This window comes from Rhinolophus ferrumequinum, chromosome X (genome assembly GCF_004115265.2).
Source record: "Rhinolophus ferrumequinum isolate MPI-CBG mRhiFer1 chromosome X, mRhiFer1_v1.p, whole genome shotgun sequence".
NCBI lineage: Eukaryota > Metazoa > Chordata > Mammalia > Chiroptera > Rhinolophidae > Rhinolophus > Rhinolophus ferrumequinum.
Window position 1 is genome coordinate 23150017 of NC_046284.1, and position 24662 is coordinate 23174678.

The window sequence follows — 24662 nt, forward strand, 5'->3', positions numbered from 1 at the left end:
TGAGATATCACCTCCTCCCAGTCGGAATGGCTATCATCAAGAAGACAAATAGTAAGAAGTGTTGGAGAGGCTGTGGAGAAAAAGGAACCCTCATACACTGTTGTTGGGAATGCAGACTGGTGCAGCCGCTATGGAAGGCAGTGTGGAGGTTCTCAAAAAATTACGAATAAAATTACCGTATGACCCAGAAATCCGTCTCCTGGGTATCTACCCAAAAAATCTGAAAACATTGACACATAAAGAAAGACATGTGTGCTCCAATGTTCGTTGCAACTTTATTTACGGTGGCCGAGGCATGGAAACAACCAAAATGTCCTTCGATAGATGAATGGATAAAGAAGTTGTGGTATATATACAGAATGGAATACTATTCGGCTGTAGGAAAAGATGAAATAGGACCATTTGTGACAACATGGATGGATCTTGAGAGTATAACGCTATGCGAAATAAGTCAGACAGAAAAAGCAGAAAACCATATGATTTCACTGATATGTGGTATAGAAACCAAAAAGAACAAAACAAACGAATGAGAAACAAAAACTCATAGACACAGACAATAGTTTAGTGGTTACCAGAGGGTAAGGGGGGTGGGGGTGGGAGATGAGGGGATCAAATATATGGTGATGGAAGGAGAACTTACTCTGGGTGGTGAATACACAATGGGATTTATAGATGTTGTAATACAGAATTGTACACCAGAAATCTATGTAATTTTACTAACAATTATCACCCCAATAAACTTAAAAAAATAAAAGAGAGACGAAGAAATGCTTGAGTGTAAAAATACAGATAGCAAATTTAAAATGCAAGCAGACATAGAACAGTCTAATTTCTCTTTTGTAAGCCTTAACTTCTATTTCTATCTAATATAAACCTGTACCTTTTGTGGCTGGCTAACAAGTCCACAATGGGTGTGGAACTTTTCAACTCATTTTTCTAGATTCCCTTTCATGTCTTTAACCTGGTCGCATGGGGAAGTAGTGCCAGCATTGAACCCAAGACCAAGTCAAAAAATGTTTTCAGCCATCACTTTGTCTTAACACCCGAGTCTAGCTTTGATCAATGGATGTATCCTTGTGAATGGCCAACAGCCCAGCGGCACAGCTATTGCAGCCCTGGAATCTTGGGACGTGTTCTCAGAGCTAACTAATGTTTCCGTAAAAGATCCTGAAACGTGTGTGGGGTAACACATATTTTATCATAGTTACTCTGGCTCTGCAAGTGCAATGAAAATGTTAGCCTTGGCATATCAATCGTGTTTTACAGATGACTGTAATTTCCTGAATGTCAAAACTCCAAATTTTTCTACTAAGCAAACTTTTCAGTGGCAAAACAGATTGCCTCCATAATGTATCACTGTGGGCAGGAAAAATGAAATCTTTATGCACTGTATTATGAATCAATGAGGCATTGAGATTCTTGGAAGGGTGAGTGGACTCTGGAAAATGAAAAACTGCCGCTGTTCCATCTCCACAACCGCCGCCCAAGGAGTGGAGGCTTTGGCGGCATTCAGCATGTGGACCACAGAAATAACGGATTCAAATTGAAACCATTTCCTGTCTTTCCCTGCATTTTGGTGGGGTAAATGTCACTATAAATACATTATGAGTCAGGGCATTTAACAACCCTCCTAACATGATTCGCTTTGCTTCTGCGATAATGGCTCTGTTGGTTATTGATAAAGGATACCTGAAAGGACAGCACATTTCATTAGGAGAAAATAATATTAATAGAAAATAATTGTGGCATGTGTACCAGGTGTCCTGTATCATGATAAGCACTCTACATGGGTTATCTCATTTGATAAATCACAACTCTGTGAAGTGGGTGCTCACAGATGAGGAAACCAATACTTAGAGAGGTTAAATAATTTGCATAAGGTTATATAAGCTAGGGCATGCTTCCAGAACTTTCTGATTCCAAAGACTGAGTTCTTAACTACAAAGCATTTGTCAATGGCTGGCTGTTTCTCCAGACTCTGGGCCAGCTAGGTCCATGAGGAGAGAGGAGAAGACATATAAAGAGGACGTGGCCTTGCCCTCTTTCCAAGATGCCCATAGCCTTGGAGGGAAGAGAAGACTTAGACATGAATACCTTGCATTACAAAGTCAGAGGAACAGGGTCCCCTCAGAGAAGTCCAGATAACCCTTTCCAGAGGTTCAACGGAAAGCATGGCACTTCAGCTATGGATATTATAAGGGAGGAAGCCTTGAGAAAACAATCTTATTTGGAGAGACAGGTAGAGAGGAGCCAGCAATGTTGTGCCTGGGGGGAACCAGCATAAGCAAAAGCAGGAGGCAGCAATGAGAGGACAGGGAGAAAGAGTTTGGTTTGCTTAGAGTGTGACAGTCCATGTGCAGGGAAACAGTAATAGGATGGAAGATAAGACTGGGTCAGTAACTTAGTGATAAATCGTAGACAATATTCAACTAAAAATCAACCTGGTAATTTTCTCTGCAAAGTCTTGTTCTTCACCCTTTACATCTTTTTTTCTCACATTTACTTTTAAACCAGAGATTCCTGACAGCCCTTAGCCCTGGCAAAATTCTAAGGCAGCCAAGTTTGTCTTTGGTGTTCTCAGTTTTCCTTCTCAGCTTTCTTTTCCTTCCTTAAAGCTCAGTGCCTATCTCTATACATGCCCTGCACACCACCTTTAATGCGGGACCTGATTATTAAATCCACAGGAGGGATATCTTAGAGGTCATTTAGAGCTTCCCCCATCTAAATGACTGGTAACTCTTAATGGCTTATGACCCTCTACCTCATTCCCTGATCACACAGGAGGCAGGTCCTTAAACCAAAGGAATAAACTTCACATTGATTGTGTTTTTCTGGCCAACTATGAGAAGAAGAGGCTGTGCTCCCAGCACCCCTGAAAACCATGCCACCCCATAAGGCTGGCCCTGGTTGTACATCCTGTTAGGATATTGCAGAAATCTCTGCACTGCTTCACACAAAATTCCTTTCATTCTCAAATAAATGAAAAAAAGTGGTACGGGGTAGCAGAATGAGTCTGAATGTCTAGACATAGGTTTCAGACATGTAACTTGATCACTTACTAGCTGTGTAACCTTTCACCTCTCTGTGCACTAATATCTGTGCCTATGAAATGGACTGGACCTATCTATCTATTTCACAAGCATGTTGTGAGGATCTAATGAGAGAGAAAGAAAATGTGCCTTGTTAAAACCTCATTATCATAGATAAGTTTTTAGAAGAGGACAAAGAAGGTGCTATGCCTTCAAAAAAGTTTGGAATAATAGATATTTAATCCTTAAAAATGAACTGAGAAATATAAATAGTGTATTTCAAATTATTTAAGAAACTCAAAGATGACTCACTTGTCACCTGAAGTAAGCTTGGAACACTGAAATGCAGCAACACCGGCCTCTCCAAAATGTACCTGCCCATATTTCAACTGTCAACACATTCTTCTCACCACACTGAAGGTGAAGGTCGATGTATTCTCCCCACACATATTTCTAGTCACGCCTTGACTACTGAATGTTAAATGAAAGGAGGTGTGGTAGGGGTACAAGAGGACTCCACAAATAGCTCTAGGGAGATCAAATATTGTTTTAACTTAGTGTGTTCATGACTGATTCATGATTCTGAAAAGGAAAAGAAGTTTGATCAAAACTGTCACCAAATGGTCTCATTTTAAATTCCTGTGCCTTCTTTGCGCAGAAAGGAACAAGCTTCCTGATTGTGACTATTGAAGCAGCCTTTTACCTGCACTCAATGGCCAGTCACCTACAGGCTGTGATTTTAGGAAGGCCTCTTACCCCTTAGTATTTGCCCTTACTGCCCCTGGCAATTCTCCCCTGAGAGAAGAGGGCACAGCATTTTCCACTAGGGGATGCTTCTCTGAAATAGAAATCTTTCTGGTGGTATTAAATACATGACACCTTAAAAAGAGTGGATCGCTGTTCTTTCTAGATCTAAGATTTTGAACAGCCTAAGCCAAGAGAATCTAGCAGAGAAAGGCTAAAGGAAGGGAGAGATATAGGATGGGATGGAGAAGATCAGAGGACAGCGGCTTCTGGCCACCATGAAGGACAAAATAAATAGTAACTTAATGTGGGATTTCAGGCCTCAGTAGAGAAGTGTTTGAGGGGAAGGGGGCTTCTTCACCCTGTCGTGTGGCATCATGTGTGCAACAGTCTCTCCTGGCTGGAGAATGCCAAAACTGGGGCCTAAAGAGCTACAGCAAGCCAGACAAAGGGTAGTGTTGGGAATAAGGGACCTGTGTCGCTTGGGGAATAATGCCCTTGGGCTCTGATTAGTGGTGAATGACCTTGGAGGAGGAGCTGATGTACAATGATGTGCGCAACGGCAAAAAGGAGCATCCCGGGCAATTCCAGGCTTCACAGTTGATGTTCCATCAACTGACCCACCAGTCTGCATCCCCATAAGGTGCTGGGCCCTGTGCTGAGAGATGGCGGGGGTGCCCAGTAGTCTTGATCTTTAGGTAATGTGCAGCCTGGTTAAAGAGACAAGACATCCATTTGGGCTTAATGTGTAGCAAAGAATAGTGGGAGAAACACTGAATTGGGAGTTAGGAGACCTGGGTTCTGGTCCTAGACCCACTGCTGAGTAATTGGGTATTCTTGGGCATGTCACTTCCTTTGAGGCTCAAGTTCCTCATCTGAAAAACGGTAATTCTATTTCTTGTCCTGTGTACTTGAAGGGAGTATGCGAGGAAATAAAGGTATAAGAATGGTGAGCCATTCACCGTTTCATATGAAACTTCTGATTGCTAGTCACTTGGCTTCCCTCCCTTCTTCCTTTCTTCCCTCCCTCCCTCCTCCTTCTTTCTCCCAGGCACTGATATCAACGAATTTTCTTCAGATGACCTTTCTGAAAAGCGATTGTGGGAAAGGGGTTGTCATTTAGAGTAATCATCTGTGGCTTTAAATCCAACTTGCTGCGGGTCACTATCTCTAAGAATTAACCTCAATTGAAGGGAGAAAAGCCAAGCCATGAGGGAAATCTCTGTAGGTGGTGGTTCATGCAGCGTGTAAGTGAATCTGACTCCCCATTGACGTCTTCAAAGTGAATGATTAATGGAAGTGTCTGAGGGTGGTGTCATCCTCAAGCATTTGCCTTAAGTTGGAAAATCAGAGTCACATATCTCTCACATCTCTCTTAGTCTGAACATTGACTTTTAGTCCTTCTTTATGGCTTTTAAATCTTGCAGTAGAGAATAAGTGAGCTTCTACCAAACAGAGCGGCTGCATTTTCCTGAAGCTGATTCTTGTTCATCAGTCACCCTGACGATGGTATTCTGAAACCTGAGGATGGAGTTAGAGACTTGGTTTTGGTTCATGACTCTGCCACAAATTGACCGTGTGGCCCTGGACAAGCTCCTGTCATTCATCTCTGGGCTGTGGTGTGCTCGTTATTAAGTGATTGGATGGAGTGATGTCTGAGGGGCCTGCCAACCCTGCTAGTCTGCAAAATATGGATCTGCTGCCTTCACCTGTATGTGGCTCCCATCAGTTCCCTTTACAAAGGCTTTGCCTTTCAGCTGGTTTACACACTTGGAACATGGCTCTCAACCATGAGAGTAGCTGAGAGCTCAGTCTGTGCATGGAGGGAGCTGTGGAGGCTTCTTGTTCAGTGAACTGCTCCCCACTGTGACTGTACAATGGCCCCACCCCTTTTCAGTCACACAGGGTCCCATTTTGCACAAGATGGTGCTTAGAAACTGCCACTTAAGAAAGAATTTGCACTCTCAAAAATTGTGGGATGTTTATGCTTTCATCAACCAAATGGGACCATGACTTATGTTTCACAAACTACATAGTTGTCTGATTTCACGTACTGTAAGCTTTCCCACTCTGGTACGTTTTGGACAAATACAAAAAGAGCTTTTCTCTAGGACTTAGGACGTTACAGTGTGATATTCAGTTGCAACCTGTAGGAGTATTCTGTGACTGGGGAGGAGAGGTGAGGAGGGTACTTGGCCCCCTAAGCTCCCCAATGCTACAACCCTGATGCCAGGGTAGGTCCTCTTTTTGCCTTAAATGGGAAACACAGGTAGCCACAGTGTGCCTTACCTACACCATGAAAAATAACCTCAGACGCACAGAACTTACAGAACACTTGCAAGCTTCTAGCACTAATATAACCTTCAAAATAATTCCTTCTGCTCAAGCAGGATCTTCTTGTCTTTGGTACCCCTTCCTGTACTCACTCCAATGTGACATCAGATTCTTTTTTAGGTAGAGAGGTTGGGAGGGGGATTAGTGAGGTTGCTTTCCACTCCCAAAGTTATCACTGTAAAGAAACAGACTGTCATGCAGGGAATCTGGTCCCACTCCCCGCATAAGAATACAGGACATGGTGAGGCCAAAAAGGAACACCAATGGAGCCATAGATAGGGAAGTTCAACCATTATAGTCTCGCTGGCAGCTGGGTTGGAGATACAGGAAGCAGGAGCCACAGCATGCACAATCCGCTGTCTGCTTCTTTGCCAACCAACCAACCAACACAGCCACGGCAGCTGTATCAGTAGCTAATGGCTAACTAGTCACAGCTGATGGCCACCTGATCACAGCTGATGGCCATCTACTACCTGAACCAGCACTTTTCCACGTGAGGTCGAGAGCCTGGAAATTGCTCTCTGGGACTCTGTCCCCACAAAGACTGTGCCTGGTAGTATATATCATGCTTATTTCCACACACATACAGAACAACCATGTTATACAGTAATTGTTGTACCTTTTGCAGCCTAAATACCTGCAGAAAAAAAGCTCTCCCAGGGGAAAGTAGGCACAACCCTGTCAGCCCTTAAAATTTTGAATGGCTAAAATTTTTACAGTTTAAATGGTTAACAAAGTCTGTTTCCCCCACAAAAGCCAGGGTTTCTATTTTATCTCTCTCAGCACCTTAAAACTATATTAGAGCTCCAATATTAGAGATCATTAAAATTAACCCAGGACTCAAGAAGGGGAACCTTCATTTAGGGGATACCATTTCACCTGTGCTGTTCTGGAAACCAGCACAATGCTGAGAGCAGGCATTTATCTTGACTAGTTTTCCTCTAATGATTTCTCTAAAGCACACTTGAGGTGCCTCCTCCCAGACACAGGCCCAGGTGAACAAGTGCTCACGATGACTTTAAATAATGTTTATTGACTGCCTACCATGTGAAAAAGCCCTGCAACCCGATTCCTTGTCTTTGTGGAGGTCCCTAAAGAAACGATTCTGTGTGTCTCAGGATGTCTCATGATCTAGAGATGGCAAGGGAGATGGCTATATGGTGTCCTCATCTGTGGAATGGGAAACTTAGGCTATACACTCCATCCCTTGCCCCAGCTCTGAAGTGCTCAGATTCCATCCCCGAGGCTCTGTAATGGGCCCACCAAAACACGGAATCAGCCCCTCCTTTCACATCCTTGTAGGTCCAACTACCTCCTACTTTAAACACCCTGCTCCAGCCAGGCCAGTTGTGCCCTTGGCCTGTTGCTCCTGAGGCTCTGCTCAGTGAGCACACACACACTGGAAACTCAGATATACGTGGCAGTGAGGGTACAAAGAGCAAATAGGGCATCAGCCAGGGAAGTGGGCAAGAGTTTGGGCTCAGGAGTCACGCAGACTTGACAGTCACTAACTAGCTCTGGGATTTTAGGACGGTTAAATAGCATCTGTTAACGGAATACCCTTATCTTTATAATAACAGTAACAATAATAGCAACTACCATTTGTTGAGTATTATATTCCAAGATAGATTTAAGATATATATATATATATATATTTTAAGCTTCATTGAGACCACATGGTTTTCCCCACGTTGTAAATGAGAAAAACAGAAGCACAGAGAAATTAAGTTATTTGCCCAAGCTGACACAGCTAGTAACTGCCAAGGCTGAAATTTGAACCCAGGCACTTGGGCTCTAGAGTAGCACTAACAGAAATATAATGTAAATCACATTTGTAATTTTAAATCTTCTAATAGCCACATTAAAAATGAAAAGATACAGGTGAAATTAAATTTAACAATATATTTTATTTAACTCAGTATATCAAAAATATTATTTGAACATATAATCAGGATAAATAATAATTCATGAGACATTTTATCTTCCTCTCAGTCTTGGTATTAGCACATATTCTTAAAAACACTTCAAACACTTCTTACTTTCGACTAGACACATTTCAAAAGGCTCAGTCTCCATCTGTGGGCTGGTGGCTATATTGGACAGTGCAGTACTGCGCCTAAAATGGAGACATTGGCACCCATTTAATGGGGTTCTATGAGGAATCATCTAGCAGAGTGCCTAGCACAATGTAAGCACCCACTAAATCATAACATTTATTAGTAGGTCCTCTATGTGCTGTATGTTCATGTCAGAATGCATCCTACCCTCCCCATCACACACTTAAATCTTTTCTATCCTTTAGAGCTTGATCAGCTTTCTCCTACTCCATGAAGCCTTCCTTGATTACCATAGCACACATTAAACTCTCTCCATGCTGACTCATTTTGTACTTAGACGCTGTATGACACAATCAGCCCCTCACTATACTCTATCTTTACCCCCTCACTGAATTGTGGTTCTGCTCCCCAAGTAAATTGTAAGCTCTTTGAGAGCAGGTGCCCATATACATATGGCTGCGTCACTATTGTGCCCACAGCTCAAATTATGGCAATTTGGGGGTCACCCAGCCTTGGTACATTGATCATGGATTGATTAGACATCTATCTTATAACCTAAGGCCAAAACCCTTCGATTCTAGGGCTAAAAGAATATTATATCCCCAACTTGTGCATTCCTGTTCCTGAATTGAATGTCATAAAGATTCCAGTTTTATTACTGTCTAGTTGAGACTTTGAACATGCAGTGTTTTGTAGTGGATTCTCTTTCCAATAAAAAGACAGGACAGGAACAATAGATTCCCAGGACAAAAGATACTAAGGATGCTCATTTTAAGAGCAAGACATTAACCATGGTAGTCTCAGTGGTGGCACTTAGACATTTCCCAAGCCCCTTCCTGTCCCCTGGAGGTTCAAGTTTACTACTCCTCATCTCTGCCCACTCTTTTGGAGGAAGGAAGAGAACCAACCCCTCTCCTTGGCTGCCCCTAATACCTCCCCCAGAGGATGACAGTTGGGCAGAGGCCTGACACTTAGAAGCACTCAGGAAGTTGAGAAGCATCGTGCAGAGAGGGAGGAGTCCCTGGATGGGAAGTCAGGAAGCCTGAATTTGTTAACCAGTGGCAGAGCTGCTCTCCATGTGACATGGGTAGCTCATATCCCTTCATGGGGCCTCAGCTACCTCATCTACACACTAAAGAGGGTTTTCTGTAGAAGTTCTTTCCACTCAAAAACACACTGAGTATTAATGAACCGAGACTCAGAAAATAATTTCAGGATGCAAAAAAATTTCAGGGGGCAGTGTAAGCTGTGAAACTTTTCATGCTGCCAAGCAGTTGATTGAACTCTGGGTGAAGGCTGGTAACTACGGGTCATAAAGCTTGGAATTTCACATCTTGTTAAAAAAATCAGCTTTTTCACTGTTTGCCCAAGTCCTTAGATGTATGTACTTTGGAGCCTATTAGGCTTTGGGAAGGAAGAGAGCAAGATTTCTTCTTTAAAAAGTAAATATCACCAGTACTTATTGTGTGCAGAATTCTATATTGAGTTTGAATTTACAGACATTAGATATCTTCTTTTCTTCCTTTTCAACAAAGAAGGAAACATCATTTTCCTGCTTTTTGAAAGCAACAAGAGAAGAATGGCATAGAAAAATGTTCTTCTGTTTAATGAAATCCATTTGGGCTCTGTTGAATGTTCCCCTACAACACACACAGATAGGTTAACCTTCAGTTAACCAGAGGGGAGAATTTAATTAATTAAGATGTTGATTAAGGTATTACCTTATATGCACAGAACTGCTCCTTCGGGTGAGGTGTGAAGAATAGGAGAACATCTCTGCAAGGATAACTGAATAGCTTGTTTGGTGGGTACGAGGCCTTTTCCAAGTTTGTTTTATTATGTCCAATATTTCCCTGGGATGGTTATGTCCTGCTAAAGACTCTAGTCAATCCATTCAAAGAACCACTGAGAGTCTTGGTTGTCTTATAGATCAGTGAGTTCCCAATGATTGGTCCTGCTCCCGACATCTGGGTTGCCCAGAAGAGGCTGGCCAAGTCATGAGCCCACAGCATCAACTTGAAGAAGAAAGGGAGAGGTTCAGCATCCAGATCATTTAGATCTTCCTAGTGTTGTGAAGAGAATCAAATGAAATTATGAATGTTACTGCCTTAAGTAACCCATTCTATGTGAAGGTGACAGCTCATTCTTCTTACTAGATAAAACATGACTACCAAGCCACAAGACTGTTTTGACAAATGCACCCAAAGCAACACATTTAAGTGAGCATCCATCCACTTCAAAATAGTCCCCTCTCGAAGCCCTACACTTCTTTTATGAGGCTGCTGCCACTGCTGATCACAGTGTTTATAGAATTCCTCTTTGGGGACTGCCAGTTTATGAGTCACACAAGAAAAGCAGTTAAATTGTCAACTCCAGGGCTTGAGGCATCCAATCCCATTGGAGGTATATTTCCCTTTGATTCAATTAACCATACTTTTATTTAGTCTGTGCTCACATAAGCCGTCTTCCTTGCTTTGACCAAGTCATTTACATGCAGTAGGAGGATCCATGCAGTAGGAGACACATTAATAGAGGAAGGAGACCAGATCTTCAGCATTAATGACTCAATGTCATATATACCTTCCACTGTTTGGAGAGTATACTTAAGATCACCAACCACAGGTCTTATTTTTCTATCATGCATCATTACTCCCAGAACAAGATGTGCAAAGGCTGAACTCAAAAAACAACGACAATCTAAACTACAGGTATAATAAAATCTTCACTCCTATTGATTTGGGCTAAGAATTTGTTTCTTAAATTAACTTTTTATTGATCACTCCTATGACCTTAACTGGTACAGTTTTGCTGGCCTTCTTCCATAAAAAAGAGGCTTTGATATTTATTTCCCCCTTGAGTAGTGCAGGAAAAACCTTATTGTGGCCTTTCACGAACCAGTAGCCTTAAAATAAATGTTTACAGCATTATCCTCATAACTTTGCTCAGGCAAAGTTCACTGGATGGAAATGGGCATCCTTAGGACTTGTCTAAGTAGTGCAACGAGGAGCTCAGGCTTGTTCTTGGGAGCTCAGTTGGCTTGTCCACACTTTGGGTACTACCTGGGATTTCTGAGAGACTTTTGATCTCTGAAGCCACATGCATTGGACAGTGGTTCTCAAACTCGACCATACATGTGCATCAGAATTTCCTGGTATTTTCAGCAGTCTAATGGCTCCCCTCCTGAGGGTTAGTGAACTCTTTCAGGCCTGGTTGATTTGCTGTCTTAGGTAATCAACAGACATAAAGCCAGAGTCTACTAAAAATATAGGCTTTCAGCCCAGGAATATTCCTTGCACTTAGGTTGATTCCCAAGAGCTATTGGCAATTTGTGACTTGTGGGCAAATCCTTGCCTCTGTCAGGGTTTGATTTCCCCACCTCTAAAGTGAAGGGCTTGACCTAGACGTTTTGTCACCTCAAAGATTTCTTCTTATTCTGACAGTCTAGGATTGCATGACTTAGAACTGAAATACGTATTGCAGGGCAATCTGTTAAAATACAATGAAACATACTACGGTTCTTGCTTTTATCCATTTACTTACATTTAATATCTTTAAACTTCCCAGACTTAATTACCATTGGGCTGCTACACAGAAAGTCAGGGACAACTACTAAATATCATTCGATCTTCTTCATAGCTAGATTTCCCTAAAATGTCCCATCACATGTATAAAATGGTATGTCTGTTATTTAATACTGACATCTAGTGGCTTTAGACTAGCTATTTCTGTGACTACCAACGTGAACTGTCCATTTATGCTGAGAGAACAAATCCATGTACTTGTTCCCAGCTTTCTGCAGATGCAAGTATCGTTTAATGTTGATACAAAAAAAGAGAAAATATATATGCACTTTCCTATTAGCTCATCCTAAGCTTTGCTGTTTCTGCTGCAGACGTTCATTCAACCATCTTTTATTAATCTCTTATTTTATGTCAAACATTCTGCTAGGCCCAGAGGAGCTTACATTGATAAATGACACACAGCCCCCCTACCCTCCCAAAGCTCATAGTACAATGGGGGAAGCACACAAATCACTAGACAATCTCAGCACATTGAGATAAATGCTATAATGGGAGAACACCAATGCAGTTGGAACAGAGGAATGCCAGAGGAGTTGACTGCCCAGGAAATTCAAGGAATTTTTCATGAAGGAGGCAATCTTTGAGTTTTGAAGGAGTTTTCCAGATAACCTACAAAGGACAGATAGAAGTCATTCAAAAGAGTAGGCACTCCATATACAAAGGAAAGGGGCCTGTAGGATCATTGCCTGGCTCCAATTTGGAAAATCAACATTACTTTTACTTACCTGGCATAGAGTATTGAGCAGGATTTCTCAAACTTGGCACTATTGTTATTTGGTTCGATAATTCTTTGTCTGCCTTGTAGCATGTTCAGCAGCATACTGAGACTCGACCCACTAGATACCAGTAGAACCTGAACCCCCCACCCAGTTGTGACAACCAAATGTCTCCAGATATTGCCAAATGTGCTGGAGTCAGGGGCAGGGAAGGGGAGATGCAAAATCACTCATGGTTGAGAAAGACTTGTGTAGAGGGAGCTTGATAGAGATAAGGGTGGAGAGAAAGAAAGTTGGTTGCCAGGTCCCACAAGGCTGTGTCTAGCATATGGAGGAGCTTGGACTTCACAGTTGATAGGGAGCTATTGAGAGGTCTTAGCTAGGGAATGACAGGTGGGATGTGTGCCATATGGGGGTGCGTAATGTATGTGAGACCAGAAGCAGGGAGGTGGACCAGAACACTGCTGCAGTGATCCAGTAGGGCAGTGATGAGGGCCTCACACCAGGCAGTGGTGAAAAGGATGAATTTGAGAGCTATGAAGAACTAGAATCAGCAGACTTGCGGAAAGTTCAGATGGTAGTGGTGGGCAAGATAGAGGAGTCAGGATGGCCTCCAGGTTTCTTGCTCAGATAACTCTTTCATTGGTTGTCATTGCTGTTTCTTCAGTTACTTATCAATGACATGGAAAATTTAGCCTAGACTTGCAGAGTACCAAATCTTTCACTGTGTTCTGTCGATAATGGCACCAGGGTATACAGAGGTACTAAACAATGGTCATTAAATTAATGCAGGTAACTGATGGGGAGTCATGACTCCAATTTAAAGATGTGACTCCTGGTCATCTAAATTAAGTGACACATTTGGTGACAAGATATTTATGTCCAATTACTACTAACTGAAACAAGCTGAGTGTGATTTTCCTGTGGCTGAACTTGACCCACTCATTTAAAATTAAATCAGTCCATTCAGCAGCACCCTTTGGGTTTATGTCAACCTGAAGGGAGATTTCCAGCAGCTACCCCACACCTGCTCTCACTTGCATCTTGTTTGTTTGATCAGTGCCTGGATATGGGCATTGCCAAAAGGAATAGCAAGATATAGTGAAGATATTGGGAGTATAATCAGAATCCAGATGTGTTCTAACAGGCTTAGACTTATTCTAACAGGAAGAAATTAAAGCCACAAATAAACTGCAACTGTCCAGGACAAGGTAGATTGGGTTTCAAAATGGCATTCGTATGTGTAAGCGAATGAAAGAATTTAGTTGACTGTGTGTCAGTGGTGTGGCATGTCTGCCAAAAAGGCCAATGTGATATGAGGCCATGTTAAGAAAAATGGTGTCAAGAATGAGGTAAGCAATAGACTGTTCCTACTTGTTACTTGTCACACTGTACCTGGAGGGCATGTTCCAATAAGGTAGGATATATTCAGAGGCAAACAAGAGGACAGTGAGATGACTTGAAGCAATGTAGAGAATAGTTAAAAACCGTATTTAGCGTAAAGAAGAGAAACCTTGGGGTATTAAAAGATGTCTTTTTCATTAAAAATTATTTTTTATTTCTCCGTATCATATTAATCTGGGCATAAAGATAAGGTCAAAATAATAATAACAAAAAAATTGTCTTGTTCTCTGATCATATCTTGGCCCAAACCCTGGACGTAACTCTTTCTTCCTTTAGGAGGTGCTCCTATCCCTCTGGCAAACTGACCTTGGGTAGTCCACTCCACTGACTTCATAGGTCCTGCCTGGATCTGACTGAACCCTAAAATCAGGCACACTTAAAACTGGCATAAAACTAACCATACATGGAGCTGTTGTGTAAGGTTCTGATCAGAAAGAGAGGAATGCCGAAATAATAATAGTTCACATTTGTTAAGAGCTTCTTATACGAAAGACACCATTCTAACTCTTTATATGAATTAATTTTATCCTCCCAACATCTCTGTGAGGTAACTAGTAGGATTATTTCCATTGTACAAAGGAGAAAACAGGTCCAGAGAAGTTGAGTAACCTGTTTCAGGGCATAGAGCAGAGTGGTGGAACCAACTCCGACAGTCTGATTCCAGGGCCCACTTTCCTAGCCACCACACTTACTACTTCCCTAAGCTGAACTCTAAAGGACCCTTAGCTCTGACCTTCTGTGTTTCTCTGGTTCTCAAAAGCAGAAGTTGTTTCTGGGCAATAAGGCATTCACTCTTAGGTATCTTCCTCTCCCTCAGACACTATCCCTGGTTGCTCTTGGATCCAGCCAATTCAGTAGGGGTCAATCCTTCTCTGAAAGCCCTCTGTGGCCCCATCCTTCTTGTATAGATGTTCACATTCTGTATAAGAGGCGGGGTTGCATAGTGGTCAAAAAGTGGTCTCTGAATCCAGGCTACCTGGGCTCAAACCGCAACTCTGTCACTTCTTAGATTTATGGCCTTAGGCAAATTATTTACCACCCCCCCGCACGCCTCACTTTCCTTGTCCATAAATGAGGACAATAATAGCATGTAATCCACAGGCTGTTGTAAGGATTAAGGGAGTTAATATATGTAACACACTTAGAACAGAACTTGGCATATAATAAGCATTAAATTTGCATTAATATTTTCATAATTTAAAATAATCTTGTTACTATTTACTCAAACTGGTATTAGGATGCTTTAATTTTTAAGTACCAGGGTGGCTGTACTACTGTTTGAGATGTAAAAATCTACCAGTTTTTTTATATCATTATGGAATATATGTATGTATGTATGTGTGTGTGTGTGTGTGTGTGTGTATATATATATATATATATATATATATATATATATATATATATATATATCAGGGATGCCAAAAAAATGTATACAAGTGGACACTTTGGTCAACATTGCTCAAGCAGTAGTTCGCCGTAATCAGAAGTGTGTGGACGCTGATGGTAACTACTTTGAGCACCTCTTGTTATTGCAGAAGTCAAATGTGACTTGTATTCATCTTTTGTTATCAGTATATATTATTACAATTTTAATAGTTTTTTCCTTTCTTAAAATGTTTATACATATTTTTGGCACCATATATATTATATATATGTATTTTATAAGTATATTATATATATAATATATATAATATATATGTATATATATAAAAACCCAGGAAGATAAAAATAAATCATCTACAAAACCCACATGAAAGGTTTCCATAAGTCTTGGAACAGTTGGGCCAAGTTTAAAGATCACTGCTTAGATTGGTTTAAAGCCCTTCACTGTGAACATTCTAATGGAGGTGCTTATAAAGGGAGCATAAGGAATGATCTATGGGTGTGTGTGTGTGTGTGTGTGGTCACTGGAATCATGGCCTTTCATCTACATGATGGATGTGAATAAGAGGAGTTAGTTCAGGCTTAAGGAAGGCACACAGATGATAAAGCCCTTGTCTTCAGTCTTGCCTGTGCCAATCTACCATGTGATTTTGGGTTCTTGGTCCTTAGCCTGGCATTCATGGGCCACATCCCATGTCCTGATCAAACCCACCTTGTACTCTATACCCTTCTTACCCTTTCTTTTGCCTAGGATTGTCTTACTCATATCCTAATAAAATCTGAACCTGTGTGTGTCTCAAGGCCCAGATTTAAACCGATTTCCTTCGTGAAGCTTGTCCGAGCCCCTCAACCTGCTATATTCTCCTCCTTTTTTGTGCTATGCCTACCTCTCTTAGGCATATTTTCACTTTTTAACTTTGGTGTGATTACAGAGAATTTCCCTCTAGCCCAGGCTCTCAAATGCATTCTTTTCTCTGTTTTGTGTGTTTGTTTGTTTTGTTCTTTAGATCCCACATGTAAGTGAGATCATATGGCATTTGTCTTTGTCTGAGTTATTTCACTTACCATAATACACTCTAGGTTCATTCATGTTGTCACAAATGGTAAGATTTCATCCTTTTTTATGGCCGAGTAATATTCCATTGTCAATATGTACCACTTCTCCTTTATCCAGTCGTCTATTGATGGGCACTTGGGTTGCTTCCATCTCTTGGCTATTGCAAATAGTGCTGCAGTGAACATAGAGGTGAATATATCTTTTTAAATTAGTGTTTTGGATTTTTTCAGATAAATACCCAGAAGTAGAATTTCTGGGTCATTAGGTAGTTTTATTCTTAGTTTTTTGAGGAACCTCCATACTGTTTTCCATAGTGGCTGCACCAATTTGCAATCCCACCAACAGTGCATGATAGTTCCACTTTCTCTACATCCTCACCAACACTTGTTTGTTGATTTACTGATGACAGCCATTCTGACAGGTGTGGGATGATGTCTCATTGAAGTTTCAATTTGCATTTCTCTGATGATCAGTGATGTTGAGCACTTTTTCATATGTCTATTGACCATGTGTATGTCCTCTTTGGAGAAATGTCTCTTCAGGTCCTCTGCCAAGTGTTTAATAGGATTTTTTTGGTTTGTTTTTTTGGGTTTTTTTTTTGGGGGGGTGTTGAGTTGTATGAGTTCTTTATACATTTTGGATATTAACCCCTTCTCAGATGTATCATTGGCAAATATCTTCTCCCGTTTAGTAGGCTTTAAACACTGCCTTTAAATATCTGAAGCCACATGTATGAAATTAAAAACCAACCCCTGAGTAGGTCCTCACAGTCTGAAACTACCACTATTTGTTGACAAGTCCACATCTTTATCTTAATCCCAGATCACTCTCTGAGTACTAGATCTGTCCAGTCAACTCTTGTTTTGGATGTCCCACAGGCACTTCAAACCTTCTGCCAGAGACCTAGGAAGCATCCTTAACTCCTCCTGCTTCCTCTCACCGACATTCATTTTGTCACCAAGTCTTGTTAATTCTACCTCTCAGATAATTGTCTAGTTGGCACCCCTTCTTTTGTCTTGTTTTCTACAGTAACCTCAATTAATTTCCTTAATTCCATTTTTACATACCACACACAGTGATCATTCTAAAACACAGATCTCATCATGTTACTTCCCTGCTTAAAATCCTTTAAGGCCTCTCTGTTGCCCACAGAAGTCTAAATTCTTAAATATGGTATCTGAGGTCTTCCACAACCAAGCTCATTACCACTTCTTCATCCTCAATTCCTGCCGCTACCCCGTAATTCCCAGTAAGATGTTTTCAATGCACTTGCTCCACACACAACAGGCTAGTTTATGCCTTTGGGCCTTTGTTCATGCTGATCTTTCTGCTTCATTCTCCTTTCCTCTCTTCTTGCCTTATCTAATTCTTACTTGTTTTTCAAAATAAAGCTACAGAAACTCTTCCTTTATCATCAGGTTAGGCTAAGAAGCACTGCAAGTGCTTTCATTGTGCCTGTACTTGCTCCATCATTAACAGCACATTATACTGAAATGCTCTCCTGAGGTATCCGCGTCTTATCCTCGTTGGTGTCCTCAGTGCCTGTCTCAGTGCCAGGCACACATTAGTTGCTTGAACTGAATTGACCACTGGAAAAGTGCCACCCGTGTTCCTGTGCTTCTTTGATTCCCAAATCACATTCCCATCAGGTTGGGCTTTCACATCCTCACTTGCTCTGGAGGGAAGACTGCTTCTCTGATATTTCCCTAACAACTCTTCACTCAGAAGCATGAGCATCGTGGATCATTTGCCCCACTGACCCTCCCAAGTGTTATCCTGACCTGCCTTCCCACCTCCAACATACTACGCAATTCAGGAGGACTCTGGATACTCCTGGAGACCTGCCCTTCAGCAGATCTTTCTTTTAACATATGAGATCCTTTTTTAAGCAGCATCAAGTGTTTCCAGTTGTGGCAGTCTGGGCCTCTGGGCCTATTTTCTGTGGAAGAAGAGGCTGTTGGCAATCACTGAATCGACAGAGCCATCTGGATGTAGGGTAGCTGTTATCACCAGGGCAGTGTTTGTATATACGAGTGCATGCATGCAAACACGTAGGCTCCTCTAATTTCTCTGTTGACATGACAATCCCTACAGTGTAGACACCGAGGCTGCCCACACTGGTCTGCCCTCATCTCACACGGGCACTAGGAGACCTTCAGGTGAAAGGAGTCACACATCCAGAACACAAGAGACTCTCTGCATGTCTGTCTCTACCTTTCTGTGGGGCCTCCTGTCTCTCTCCATATGGGAATAGAGCTTACAAAACATTGATCCTGACACTCGCCCTGGTAGTTACGATCTGTCTGCTCTGAAACATAAGGAAAAGTTCTCAGAAAGGAGAGCCTCAGACTTGCACTGGGGTGCACTCTAGGATTTACCAGAAGATGTCACTGTAGACTTAAACCAGCAAAACAAATTAAGGCAGGAGGACTGTCAGCTAAGCATGAAGGTGACTCCATTATGGGGATTTAAAACACCTAGCAGCCCCCATTATAATGCATGTCTAGAAAAGCTGGTTGAAAGAGTAATCCAAATGTGTCACTGGACTTCATAAATTTCTTTTTTTCCCAAATAATCAGACTAATTGCCACTAAGCTATCGCCTCAGGCTTAGAATATAAAGGCTTGATAAATATGTATTGAATAAATGAATGAATCAATCAATCATGCGAAAACTAGGAGTGGAAGGAGGGAGCCCATGGGAATAGTAGTCACCTTTGTTGGTAAAGGCTGCTGGGAAACAAAAGTTGCTACTCATTAGCAGTGGGTCCTTACTAAATGAATTTTAGTGACACCAGAAAAGTCAGAAAGGTCCTAAGAAAAGCAGTGAGATAGGTGAAGGTGGTCTTAGCCCTTTGTCCATCCTTATTCCCAGATGCTTTTCCTATGCCTCATGCTCATGTATCCCAGAAAAACATATAAGGTGATTTAAAAAAACAAAAAACTTTCTGTGATTTTTGGCAAGACGCTTAAAAGATTATCCAGAGTTTTTATATGATGAAGCATGTCCTTCGCAGTTCCTAACTCTCCCCACTTCTCCAGAATAGTTCATTAAATAAGCAATTAAAGGAGTTACTGAGATTCTGCTTTGTGTCCGGTATAAAGGCCAAGGTACAAAGTTGGAATGGGTGGGATGGGAGTTGTAGAAGAATAATACAGAGCCCCCGTCCTGGAAAACATAGTTTAAGCAGAAACGCAAACAAGTAATTGCAATTCAGTATCAAAAGTGTTTTAACACAGGCTAAGTGTGGAAGTACTATGGTGACACAGGGAAGAGGTGATGGCTGGCAGCAAGGGATAGGGTAAATTTTCTCAGAGGAGAGATAGTACTTAGATTAGAACCTGAAAGATGAGTAGAGTTTTCCAGTCAAAGAAGGAAGGTCACAGCAGGCAGAGGAAATGCCATGCACAGAACGGAGGCATACAGGATAGCTCCCAGGGTGCCCGAGTTGCTCAAAGCCCGAGACTTGGGAGAAATGTTTCCTCCGAGGACATCAGCCAACAGACTCGGCCATTCGGGTGGTTGAGGTGGTTCCTTCTGGCAACCTGTACATGTGTACAGAGCCACCACCTCTTTAGATGGGAATAATAAACTTCAGAAAAGCTTTAAGCCATTCCCCAGATTTCCTTTAAGAAACTAAATGCTAATGTTTAGTGTTTATTGTTGTTTTCCTTCCAGAATATGCCTTTCCATGACCTCATCTTTCATCTACTGAACCTGAGCAGAAACCCGTTTCTTGTTTTAAAATCCCACTCCAGGGTTGTTTCTCCCCTTGAGAATGCATGATCACATCATAGGCTTTAACGTTTCTGGGGTGTGTGTGCACCTGCTGTGTATGGGTGTGTGTGGGTGTATGGTTTAAATGTTTGCTAGTCTGCTATTTGAGCAAAGAACTTTATCAGTTTGCAGCTTTAAAGTGAAGATAGCTGCATAGCAAAGCCTCCACTCTTTCTGACATCCAGGTGTCCTTTCAGTGGGTAAAGAAAAGGGACATTTTGATGCCGATAGAGTTAACTTTCCTATCCTGGGAAAATTATCATGTGAGCAAAGGCTGAAACTAAGGTGGTAGCTTGTATATATGCCATTGGCAGATACCATGTCTATTTCAGTCAGTGATTAACCACAATGTTTATTTCTGGAGGCCCTGGCCTGCTCTGCCTATCTCTACATTCCACTTCCATAATGTATGAGCTGTGATGTTATGACAACAGCCAGAATCAAAGATATCATTATCAGACACTTTTTCAATGAGCTTTTGTTTTTGAATAAGACATCCTGATTAGAGCGGATATTGGCAAAATGCTTTTATACATTTAGTAAGAAAGATTAGAATTTGTGTTCACTTATCAATTCTATATCACTTCAATAAAATCACTTCCACTGAGTCTCCATTTCATGATTAGTTAATGGGGGTTTACAGGTGGGGGTATGAAATAAAATGGTTGCCTACTTAGCAAATGAGGTCATTGGAAAGATTATGTCATTGGTTGGCAAGAGAGAAACAAATGGCAAGGGGAAAGAAGGAGGGAAGAATGACAAGGCTAATGTCTTGGGCCTAAACTTTTTATACCAGCAAATTAGGTGGAAGAATAGCTATCTGGACAGGCTAGTGACACTCAGAGAGGGGACTATAGCACAGTTCACAGGACAAATGCCACTAGATCTCCATCATTCTCCTTTTGCCTTTCTTACTGGCCAGTGAACATCACATATGCCACGCATCTTCCTGATGCCACTTATGTCACCCACACCCCTGACTGTTGGTCTTCGTGCTTTGTCCATAGGAACTTCCACTACATCACCATCCTCCGAGACCCAGTGTCCCGGTACTTGAGTGAGTGGAGGCATGTCCAGAGAGGGGCAACATGGAAAGCATCACTGCATGTCTGCGATGGAAGGCCCCCAACCTCGGAAGAGCTGCCCAGCTGCTACACTGGTGATGACTGGTCTGGCTGCCCCCTGAAAGAGTTCATGGACTGTCCCTATAATCTAGCCAACAACCGCCAGGTGCGCATGCTCTCTGACCTGACCCTAGTAGGCTGCTACAACCTCTCTGTCATGCCCGAAAAGCAAAGAAACAAGGTCCTCCTAGAAAGTGCCAAATCAAATTTGAAGCACATGGCATTCTTCGGCCTCACTGAGTATCAGCGGAAGACCCAGTATCTGTTTGAGAAAACCTTCAACATGAACTTTATTTCGCCATTTACCCAATATAATACCACTAGGGCCTCTAGTGTCGAGATCAGTGAGGAAATCCAAAAGCGTATTGAGGGACTGAATTTTCTGGATATGGAATTGTACAGCTATGCCAAAGACCTCTTTCTGCAAAGGTATCAATTTATGAGGCAGAAGGACCATCAGGAAGCTAGGCGAAAGCGTCAGGAACAACGCAAATTTCTGAAGGGAAGGATCCTTCAGACGCATTTCCAGAGCCAGATTCAGGGCCAGAGCCAGAATCCAAGTCAAAATCAGAGTCAGAATGCAAATCTGAATGCAACTCAGAATGTGACTCAGAATCTGATTCAGAATCTGATTCAGAATTTGACTCAGAGTTCGAGTCAGAATTTGAGTCAGAAGGAGAACCAGGGAAGCCAGAAGCAGAACCCAGGCCAAGAGCAAAGCGATAGCAACACCAGCAATGGCACCAATGACTACATAGGCAGTGTAGAGAAATGGCGTTAAATGGCTCCCAAAGGCTTTTGCACAGTTCTCCCAAAGCATCAGTAAAAATATGGCAAATCTTAAAAGATGAGCGTGTCCAAACACATCCTGCTTCCTTAAGTGTGGAAGTTAAAAGAAAGTGAAGATGTTGCCTTTACAGTTGCCTTTCAATTAAATGTTATACTGTGCGTGGGTAAAACACATTTCAATATGTAATTAAATTGTCTTTTTTGGTTTGTTGGAATATTTATAAATCCAAACCAAACTCACCAGAAATTGCTGTTTAGATATTTTAAGAAGTTCTTAAATTACAGAGACAAAATGAAAACAAAATGTGGCCATTTAACTTATAGCTAAGAAATGGACTTCAAATTATTTATGACACACTATTAAAACTCAATCTTGGAAACAAACATTTCCCCCCTCTAGGGGTAAGCATGAATATAAACATAAAGAACCTAAAGTTAAACACAAAACCTTTATTTTCTTCTGATTTTAACAAGGAATCTATTTAAACAGAATAAGAAGTGATGGTAAATTTTACCAAAATGTAGAAAATGAAAAATTTCTCTCCCAAACATGGGTAGTTTTATGTAAAAATACTGGCTTTTTAAGTAGAACAGGACTCATATCTTGTTATTGAAGAGATGTTTAAAATTTTAAACTTTTTCTACCTTCTACTGTTCAAAGGTTTTAAACAGGGTGTATCTCATATTAACAAAACACTTTTTTTTTCCAACTGGAATACCAATGTAAAGATTTAATTTCCAGACACTTTCTGGGCACTGTAATTTCAACAATTCTGGAATCTTTTTGGCACTGCTTCTCATTCATTTTAAGGCTTTTCTGAGTTGTGTTCATTCCAAACTAACCCATTTATAGACTTTTCCTTCGTCATCTAAATGGTGTGTTGCTGAATTTATTGTGATATATAATCCTGGATTAAAGTCAGGACTTTCTGTAGAATTGTCTTATCAGTGTTTGTGTAGTGAGGTCCTTATCAAGAAATTCTTGAAGAGGATTAATGTATCTAAAAATATTGCTGAAGTTATTCTTGATCAGATAGAATTGAACCTGAATGTGAATAAATTGTTATTTACTTTTTGTATATTTTTATTGTACTGTTTCCAGTTGGGCTATTTCTAGCCCATTAGTTCTTTTTCGTGTTGAGAGATTGTAGACAATTACAAGAGAAAAACAATGGTAGAATAAACATTAGGATAGCCAGAGTTATTCAGTAACACCAAAAGTTGTATCTCAATACTTTGGTTAACCCTCTACCAGGTTTTGTTTTAAGAAAGAACAAAAGAAAACTGTTCTGCAGTGAGGTTAAGAATCAGCATATGAATTGAGGAAAGTGATTTAGTATTGTAATTCAATACGTAAGTACTTTTAGGGTATTAATTATGAATTGAGCAGGGCAAAAAAAAAGTTTGTAACCCACTGTGCTATGAAGCATCATGATTCCATCAAGTTTCCATTTTACATGTTTTGCTGTACTTTTGTAAAAACTTACACTACCCCCTAGGCTGTTGATCAAACAAGGCAACTGGACGTGGCATTTGTGTTTTCAGGAAGGCCATGATTAGAAGTGTGACCATAAAGTCACATCTTGTACAATCTGCTCATTTGCATGATCTAGTTCATCTGTAATAATATGGCCAAAAGGTGGAAAAGAAGCTATTTGAGTTCAAAAATAAATATTCTTGACTCTGAGCTTGTATTGATATATCTAAATTTTGCTTTGTCTGACAGTAGCAGTCCTGGGAATTCCGAGAACTGAAAAACTGAAAGGAATTTTTTAAAAAATCAAACACATCTTGAAGTCAAATTGTTTTAGAGTGAAACTATTTTGTGTACATTGTGTTTTTAAAATGCAAATTCTGTAGAACACTGTGGTATTTCAATTTGTTTTGTTTTAATTGATGTTTGCTCTTAAAACTGATAGTTACTGTTGGAAAGCAGGATGAAGCCTGAGCCAGTGGAAAAGCTTGTTACAGAAAATCATTATGTGTTATTGCTGTGGTGTGCATGGTTTGCTGAGATTAAGTGCATTTTCTCTGTCTATAACTGATTATTGTATATAGGAGATGTTATAAATATACATTTTTGTCAGCATCATGTAAAACCCATGATTTCAACTGTAAACATCTGTCCAATGGTGTGGCTTTAGAAACCATTCACTGATTTTGTGTAATTTAACAATAAGTATGAAATAAAGTTTAAATTGCAGGCTCTGAGCAATTTCATGATTTCAGGTTTGCAGCCTCTAGACATTATGCCATCAGAAATAGAATACTGTTTTCTCAAGGAGTTTCCTTTTCTCCTCTTGGCCACCAGATATGACACTAAAATGGACTTAGCTTTGGGTGCTTCTTTCTGGGAGTCCACACTCTTTTCTCTTTTGAGTAAAACAAAGTTGTTGATGAAAGCCAAGGTTTGGTATATATCCTAGTCAGCTCGGACTGCTATAACAAAATACCATAAACTGGGTGGCTTATCAACAGAAACTTATTTCTCACAGTTCTAGAGGCTGAAAAGTCGAGATTGAGGTGCCAGCCTGGTCAGATTCTAGTGAGGACCCTCCTCTCCATTGCAGAATGCTGTCTTCTTGCTGTGTCCTCACATGGCAGAAAGTAGCTAGCTAACTCTCTGGCCTCTTCTTATAAGACAACTAATCCCATTCATGAGGATTC

General features: G+C 41.0%; 1 protein-coding gene across 2 annotated transcripts in view; it reads left to right on the forward strand.

Annotated features, from left to right (window-relative positions):
- The window catches only part of HS6ST2 (heparan sulfate 6-O-sulfotransferase 2), a 345446-nt gene extending 321251 nt beyond the window's left edge, over positions 1 to 24195 (forward strand). The window contains exon 4 of one of the 2 annotated variants that reach the window (XM_033117571.1): positions 21090 to 24193. In XM_033117571.1, the coding sequence (XP_032973462.1) occupies positions 21090 to 21987 (898 nt within the window). In that variant the 3' untranslated portion in view covers positions 21988 to 24193. Of the gene's footprint in view, positions 1 to 21089 lie in introns of both variants that reach the window. The other variant, XM_033117582.1, reaches the window with a different exon arrangement.
- Positions 24196 to 24662: the final 467 nt, after the last annotated feature.